This window comes from Egretta garzetta, unplaced genomic scaffold (assembly GCF_000687185.1).
Source record: "Egretta garzetta isolate BGI_Z169 unplaced genomic scaffold, ASM68718v1 scaffold425, whole genome shotgun sequence".
NCBI lineage: Eukaryota > Metazoa > Chordata > Aves > Pelecaniformes > Ardeidae > Egretta > Egretta garzetta.
The window spans coordinates 4851770-4859895 of NW_009259796.1; the positions used below are offsets into that span (position 1 = coordinate 4851770).

Below are 8126 nucleotides of genomic sequence, written 5' to 3' on the forward strand. Positions count from 1 at the left end.
TCCCCCCGCGCCCCTTTGCTTCCCTCTCCTGGGGTCTGGCCGCACAGCTCCTCTGGGAAATGTGGGTGATACCTGGTTATAGTAGGCTGGGTCGGAAAGAAAAGGGAATTGCTGTTTGTTGCTGGAGAGAGTAGGAACAGAATGCTGGGTGTTACCTTACAGACATTGCTCTCTGGGGAACCAGACCATGTCCCCCATCAGCCCGGGGGGAAACGGTACCAGCAGCAGTGCCCAGAGCACTGTCCTCAGTTACGAGGACACTACACTGTGGCCACTGTCTTCCATCAACTGCATCATTGTGGCCTTCGTCTTTTCCAAGGGAAAGCCCTTCCGGAAGCCCATCTACACGAACTGTGAGTAGAGCTGGAGTAATGCGTGCTCCGCAGATTCTCATTCCTGCCCCAGCATAGCCCTGGCAGGAGCAGCTGCTGGGGAAGGGTTGCTGTGGATTTTTCTGTACCCATACCAGTGACTGGCATGTCAAATCGTTGTTGGTGTATGTGAGCTCCTACTTCTCCATTTCTAAAAAAGCTCAGTGAGCGCTGCTTATGTTAGCTTCCTGCTGGAGATAAGAAGTAGCAGAGCTGCAAAAGGAGACTGAATCTTGGTTTGGTAAGTGTGTGCCTTCCAGAAGACGATGGGTTGGATTTAGAGCAGAACAGTGTATTCTAGCGAACACCGAGAGCATATGAGGATCAGATATATTTGTTTCAAAATACACACAGCAAAAAGAGTTCCTCTGAGACTCGCAGTCTACCTTGCCTGACTTTCCTTCCTAGAGATGAGGGAGAAAAGCCCGTGACACTGTCACTGTTAAAATCCTCTCACAATAACCTTTCTTTTTCCGGGATGATTTAGCCCTTGTAGCCATCAGTTGACTGATAGCTCCTTTGCCATTGCAGCTCATGGATGAGAGGGCAGGACTTTGCTTAATCTCAGCAGAGTTGATTTTGTTAGATATTTTGTTAAAAGGCAGGTCCCACACCCGTTTCTCAGAGCACTGATCACCCGCAGAAGACAGGTGAGACCAGAAAGAAGCAGCTCTGCAAGCAGCCAGGCTGAGGCAGGACAGAGGACCGTGTCAGCTGAGAAATCTGCACTCGCTTCTCGGTGTCTTACCCCTGTTTGGGGACAATCCCCAGGAGCATGCAAAGGGCAGTTCCCTCCTTTTGCCATGCCCTCAGCCCTGTCCCCTCTCCTTCCTGGCAGTGAGAGGGTTGCCAGGAGTCCATTGGGAGCTGTTGACCCAATATACCAGCCAGTTTTAAGATGCTCAGCTCCTGGTTAATTGCCGGGAGTTTGGCATGTCCAGATGTCTGAGCCATTTGCCGTTGCTCTGTGGCCTCCTGCTCCTTTGGAAGAGGATGCAAAACCAGACAAACTCTTCCTGCAGTAGGCAGAGGTATAGCCCACCTTGGCACCCTGTTGGTCACAGAAGCATCCATCACAGAAGCTGACCATGAGCCAGCAGTGTGCCCTTGTTGCCAAGAAGGCCAATGGTACCCTGGGGTGCATTAAGAGGAGTGTGGCCAGCAGGTCAAGGGAGGTTATCCTCCCCCTCTACTCTGCCCTGGTGAGACCCCACCTGGAGTACTGTGTCCAGTTCTGGGCTCCCCAGTACAAGAAAGATGAGGAACTCCTAGAGAGAGTTCAGAGGAGGGCAACAAGGATGATGAGGGGACGGGAGCATCTCCCCTATGAGGAAAGGCTGAGACAGCTGGGCTTCTTTAGCCTGGAGAAGACTGAGAGAGGATCTCATCAACATGTACAAATATCTTAAGTGTGGATGTCATGAGGACAGAGCCATACTCTTTGCAGTGGTGCCCAGTGACAGCACAAGGGGCAATGGGTACAAACTGAAACATAAGAGGTTTCAGTTGAATAGGAGGAAAAACTTCTTTACTTTGAGGGTGACAGAGCACTGGAACAGGCTGCCCAGGGGGGTTGTGGAGTCTTCTTCTCTGGAGATATTCAAAGCCCGCCTGGACAATGTCCTGTGTAACATGCTCTAGGAGAACCTGCTTTAGCAGGGAGTTGGACTAGATGGTCTCCCGAGGTCCCTTCCAACCCTTGTGCCATTCTGTGATTCTGTGTGATTCTGTGATCCCTCCCTGGGAGGGCAGCCCACGAGGGCAAGCAGCCTCCTCTGCTGCTTGCGGTGCTGGCGTACGGCTGAGCACGCAGAGGGGCGAGCGCAGGGGAGGGGATGCTGGTGTGGCTCACAGCAGTGCCCTTCTGAGGCAGTTTTCTGTGGTTGTATAAGAATCAGAACATGCCAAATCACTTGTGCAAGAAAAAACAGTGGAGGTGGTGAGCTTTGCAACAGGCTGATGGGGAGTAGCTCCTCTAGTTTCAATTCCACAGCTATTCTTTGCGGGGAGGGGGGGAGAAGGGCATTTTACATGATGGCAGTCTTACAGCATTAGCATTTGGCGATCCCATCAGCATATTTGCAGAGTTTGGTCACCAACCCCCCTCCCTCCCAGGGCCACCCATGCTCTTCTTTCCCTAGATGTATTTTCAGTCCTCCTGGCCCTCCAGCTTGCAATCTGCCTCTTCCTCTTCTTCGCTGACATTGATGTCGTGTACCGTGGCATGGAGGTAAGAGCAAACGGAATGTGCATTTTTTTTTCATGCCACATATTTTGCTGGCCCTTTACCTAAGCATACAGAGGAGAAGCTGCAGCTACGGTCATCTTGGAAATTAATTTGCTGATCTGGTGCTGACTGGGCAACCATTTCAAACTTCTCTAACATCCTTTTGACAAGGGCTTGATTAATGAGGTAGTCCTCCTCTCTAAAGGCTGGGTGGCAGCAGGAAGAAGAAAAAGTGCTTATAGCTTGCTGAGCTTTTCTTCTCAGCAAAAAAGCACAATAGGATGGATTGTGGTTTTGCATCTTGGAGGCGGCTTGTTGGCCGGAGAAGCGAGTGGGCAGGGATTGCTGCTGCTCCGCCACCCTGTACCACAGCACCGCGGCCCTGCCGGGTGCTCAGCCAGGGCACAGTGCAGGCAGCTGCCTTCAGCTGTGCTGCCCAAGCCCTGTGGCTCATCCCTGGCCATCCTGTATGGCATGGGTGTTAGGGCGGGCATACCCAGAGGGAGAGGAGCCGCACGTGGTGCGTTAGCTGCAGCTCCCCAGAAGTATTTGGGTGTTAGATCCTGCCTCAGGTGCCTGATCTGCAGGCTTCAGCAGTAGCTGAAGTAGCCAAGATGAGTTAGGCAGCTCCGTGCTGTGGGGAAGCTGGCACCAAACCTTCCAAGCTCTCTCCAAGCTCTCTGTGACAAGGAATTACTGTCACTTCCTAGTGCCTCCTCCATGCTTGCCACTGGGAAAATGTTAGTCAGCCTCTCAAATCATTAGGAACAGATGCAAATCTTGGCAAGGCATTTAAACCTAATTGCTGTTCATGTCTTTTCCAACAGTTCCTTTGCACTCCTGTGATCTGGAGAGTTTACATCTTACTGATGCTCTTGGTCACCTTTTGCGTATCTTTTTTTACGGAGGTGAGTGCGTGTGTTTACTGCCTGTTCAGTGGGGTGGACAGGAGCAGTGTCTGGTCAGATCTTGCTACCCCCATTTGCAGCAACACTGTCCTACTGCAGAAGCATAAACCCTCAGGCCTTTTTTTTTTTTTTTTTTTTTAAGGCTCAATGTGTGTCAGTCAAATCCATTTTATGCAACCCTGGAGGTGATTTAGACCACATCCCTTAAGCCTTTAGAGACAGAGTGAGCTGAAACGCAGCTGCCCAGGAAGAGCCCGCTGCCCTGGCTCACAGGGGAGCAGATCGCAGCATGGGTCAGGCAATTGGCAGTGGTTTTGAAACAACCATTTCCCTCTTGTCCTACAATCGACCAGGCCAGAGAGTGTGCTGGCTTGTGCCGCTGGGTATTGCAGTAATGACTAAGCCCTGAAGTGTTTTGTGTGTCAAGGCTGGCTGTATCCAGCATGGGGTATTGTCCCCTGCAAGGAGCAGCAGTGCCTGCTTGTCCCACAGTGCCAGGAGGAAAATCTTGCCCCTTGATTATCCCTTTCAGCTAAACAGACCGAGATCAGCACTGTACTGATGTAACTGAGCAGAGCCTTCCTGTGGATGAGGAAGGGGGCATTCGGCAGCTGTGTTACTGAAGGGGGGTGCACGCAGCCACCCAGCGCCATGGGGCTCAGGGGGGTTGCGTGTGTAGCTGGGGATGGCTTTTGTCCCTGAGTAATTCTCCCTTCCAGTGAAGGGCAACAGCACTGACCCTGTGCCGTGCCACTCCGCAGGACGTTATCTTGCAGAACAAGCACCTTTGGCTGCTGATTAAAGCCTGGTTTGGGTACCGGTCAAACAGCCAGTACCGAAAATGGCAGAGGATGCTGCAGAGGGATCCCACCTGGCCTCCTGTAAATGCAAAAGACTTTGCAGCAAAAAGCACAGATGAGATTTACATTAACCCCACCTATGAATACAGCAATGACGACTAGGCGAGACCCTGCAGCCGGGTGCGGGGCTGCGCAGTGCCAGCAGCTTCCTCACCTTGCATGGAGCAGCCCGTGTTTTCATCCTTTGATGCGCACCAGGTTCAGATGTCTGGAATCCCTGCACAAACCCATCCATTCAGGGGCAGGCTGGGCCCCGGAGCACAGGCAAGGATTATTCTCTCAGCTGCTGGAAAATAACAGCCTTGACTCTACTCCATGGCAACAGCAGGTCTCGGGCCTTGCCAACATCTCCTACAGAGGCTCAGAAATACTGAATAGAGCAAAGCGATGGCTTCTGCTGCTCCATGTCACACTTTCACTCCATGTTTCAACCGCTGCTCCACCAAAATCCTGTTCATGCACCCACTGGGCTTGAAGGCAAGGCAGTCCAAAATAAGTGACCTAATCTTGACCGCACAGAGTAGCACGCGTACAATTGCAAAATCCTGAGTTAAATGAAATGCTGCAGCTTCCAAGAACTACAAGAAAGTTCCCCAGATGAAGCAATTCCAGTTTTATTGCATCCCAGAGTGAATTACAGATGTGAGAGGGTGCATGCGCTGCCCTCACCTAGTTCTCCCTTGCTAGTTCTTGCAGACAGAATGCTTTGACTACAGGAAAGGTTAAAGCTCCCAGATTGCTGTAAAACCAGGCTGGGAAGGCTGGCGAGGATAAGCCCCACTTCTAAGCTTGCAAAGGCCAAGGACAGCACAGATGCTGTGCACACGCACAGGACACCCCGGGTTGTGCTCTGCTGCTGCCAGGTCCTGGCCTGGCTCTGGTGTCATGCGGCAGAAAGCAGGGCTAAGCCTTGGCTTCTCACTTTAACTAGGTCATGCCAAGGAGCAGGGGCTTTGACGTGCTCTGGCACACGGCTGCTGGACAGGTACACACACCTGAGCCCCCCTCTACATGCTCTCTCATCTTCAAGCTGTTCAACCACATAATTAGTTTAGCCATGGAAGAAATTTTGATTACATTCGCAGAAAGCAAAAAAGGACTTCCAGATTGTTTTATTATAATATGTTTTCCCATAAATAAAAAGAGGAACTTTATTTAAATGTAGTAACAGAGGGCACTACAAAATACGACCAGAAGTCTGGGCTATGTTATTTCAAACACTGAAACAAATGATGTTTAAAAAAAGCTTCTGATCCCCTCATGTACATGTTAAGACCAGTCAAAAATAGCAAGCCTCTTACAGACAGCTCTTTTGCTCTCATCTCTTCTCTTCTTACAGTCCAGGCAGTTGCATGTGGTGAAAGCAACACAGGAATGCAATTTGCAAATAACATGGCTCCAAACACTCAAGCCAGATGATACTCCTGGTAAAGGGTAATAAATCACACTTTTCCAAAACAGTTTTCTCTAAGACAAGCCACACATCAGCTTTGTGACAGGGAAATAACAGGGGTGTGCAGATTTGGAGGTGGTGTATAGGTGCTGCACAGCTTGTTCTCCAGGTACGTTGCCCACAGCACTGCAGGGACCCTGGCTTTGCCTTCCCGCTGGCTGGAAGGTCAGTCTTCTGCTGGGGCTACAACTGGCTTAAACTCAGCTTCTGGGCACTGAGGAGCCAAGGGCCCCAGCTCTGGGGTGAGGGGCTAGGCAAAGGCTCCTGGCTGCCCTTGCAGACCATGGTGGTCTTTCTTTAAACCTCAGTGCTTTGGCAGCCCAAGGAGTAGATTCATAGAATGGTTTGGGTTGGAAGGGACCTTAAAGATCATCTAGTAACCTTGGTCAGGTCCAAGGCCAACAACTACTGCACTTACAGGGATGAAGAGGGAAATTTCAGTGGCACAGCAGTCCCAACCTAGAACAAACAGCTGCCACAGAAAAAGCTAGCTGGGCTTTTTGTCAGCCCCCTGCCCCAGACTGGGGGTCTGCTGCTCCCAAAGGGAGCCAGAGAAGCCAAGAAAAGGGATGCTTGCCAGGTAGAAGACTGAGCAAAACACCATCATGCCAAAACCAGAGCACTCATTTCAAACACTGACAAAAAAAGCCTGTAAGACCTGCCCTTCCTTCCTACCTCCCACCCTCACAGGAGCAGCTCTGTTTAGACACCGTGGGCACGGGCTCTGGGGGACAGTGCATGCTTTGTCTGCCCTTTTGCAGGCCTTGGAACCTGGGGTTTTCTACTTGCACAGGTGCTTAGCTGGAGGACACACAATAAACCCTCAGCAATAGTTTTACGTTACTTTTGATTAAAAAAAAAGTAAAAATATGAAGGTTAAAATAGGTTATTCACAGAAAGGGCCCACAGGATGTATAGAAAGCTTGTGCCAGGCCTCAGCAGAGCAGCAGGAGCGTGAGGGTGGAAAATTTGCTTGCAAGCACTCCCAGACTATCACAAAAGTTATCACAGGCAATGCAATAAAAGCAGATGTGGCAAATAGGCTAACACTGCCCTCTGCAAGGGCAGTGCAGTTGTTAGTAAGCCTTGGCAGCAGCTGTGGCCACAAATTGTCCTGGGTCCCTCCCGGGCAGGGGCTCCCTGCTCTGCTCCCAGCTTGTCCTGGCGGCCCGTCAGTACTGTCTCTCTCTGGATCTGCTCCGGAGCAAGCCCAGCACGGAGAAGGCACCAGCGGCAGCTGTTACAACCCCAATGGCACAGATTGCTCGTTTGGCCTGCAAAGGGGAAGTAAAACACAGGCTGGAAACATGATGAGGTTTGATTTTTTTTTTTACCCCCAGGCACACTAATGAAGAGCAGGCAGAGATAATCAAGGCAATTAAATGAATGAGAGACACCCATCCCATAAGCAGAAGGGGTAACACCCAGGCTTTTACCCTTGGGTGGTGGCATTCAGTGAGAGGGCACTATCAGGGTGCAAACCACAGTGAACCTCCTGGGCCAGGGTCTCTGGTGAGGCCAGAGGCAGTGATGGTTTGGACCCTACGCCCGGGGCTTTGATGTCCCCGTGCAGCTTGCAGGCTGTGTCCCGGGTCCAGGGGCTCACGAAGGTGTGCTGTGAGGCACCACGTTGCTTACCTGGTCAGAGACCCCCTCGCCGTAGCGGAGCAGTGTCACGAAGTGCTCGCAGTTGTTGCCGAGCAGGTCATAGGACACCTCCTGGTCGATGAAGTACTCAGCGCGACGGATGATCTCCTCCACTGGAAGGGGAGCGTAGGTGCCATCGTACTTGTTGTTGATGTGGTAGGTGTTGTTTCCCACCACGTCCTTCAGAAGCTGCATCCTCGCCCGGGCCTTTCTGCTGAACACTGACTTGGAGCTGGCGAACATGGCTGGGGGCCCTTCATCTGGGGAAGGCAGGGATGGGGTGAGCCAGGCAGGCCCCGTCTGGCCCCTCCGAGACCTCAGAAGGGTTTCTGGCTGGCTCCTGGAAATGCTATCCCACACAGGATCCACCACCAGCCCATGGAGGGACACAGGGCTCCTGGGTCACCCCAAAGTCCCTTCTGCACCCTGCCGGGCTGCACCATCCTTACCTACAGGTGTCACGTTGATGACGTACCCGTCCCCCAGGTAGAGGGCCCAGTGCTGGTAAGCTGGCCGGAAGATCTCGATCAGGTCCCCAGGCTGGGGGTCGCCGGGGTGGGTGGCACCGAAGCTCTCCAAAGCCGCCATCCCAAGTCAGGACATGCCCCACTTGCTCAGCGCAGGGCCCGGCGGAGAGGGGAGCTGGGGGATGCTGGGGGA

At 52.2% G+C, this 8126-nt stretch overlaps 2 protein-coding genes across 2 annotated transcripts in view; one reads left to right on the top strand and one right to left on the bottom strand.

The window, feature by feature from the left end:
* ATP13A5 (ATPase 13A5) overlaps window positions 1-4468 on the top strand; it is a 33951-nt gene extending 29483 nt beyond the window's left edge. The window contains exons 27-30 of the mRNA XM_009639723.1: window positions 163-353; window positions 2513-2601; window positions 3426-3506; window positions 4268-4468. Coding sequence (XP_009638018.1) covers window positions 163-353; window positions 2513-2601; window positions 3426-3506; window positions 4268-4468 — 562 coding nt within the window. The remainder of the gene's footprint in view (window positions 1-162; window positions 354-2512; window positions 2602-3425; window positions 3507-4267) is intronic.
* Window positions 4469-5463: 995 nt separating this feature from the next.
* On the bottom strand, window positions 5464-8113 carry PLAAT1 (phospholipase A and acyltransferase 1). Its single transcript, XM_009639779.2, has 3 exons — window positions 7916-8113; window positions 7458-7726; window positions 5464-7093 (listed from the first exon to the last, which is right to left on the bottom strand). The coding sequence occupies exons 1-3, from the start codon at window positions 8052-8054 to the stop codon at window positions 6992-6994; spliced, it is 510 nt and encodes a 169-aa protein (XP_009638074.1). The 5' UTR covers window positions 8055-8113; the 3' UTR covers window positions 5464-6991.
* Between the last annotated feature and the right edge of the window lie 13 nt (window positions 8114-8126).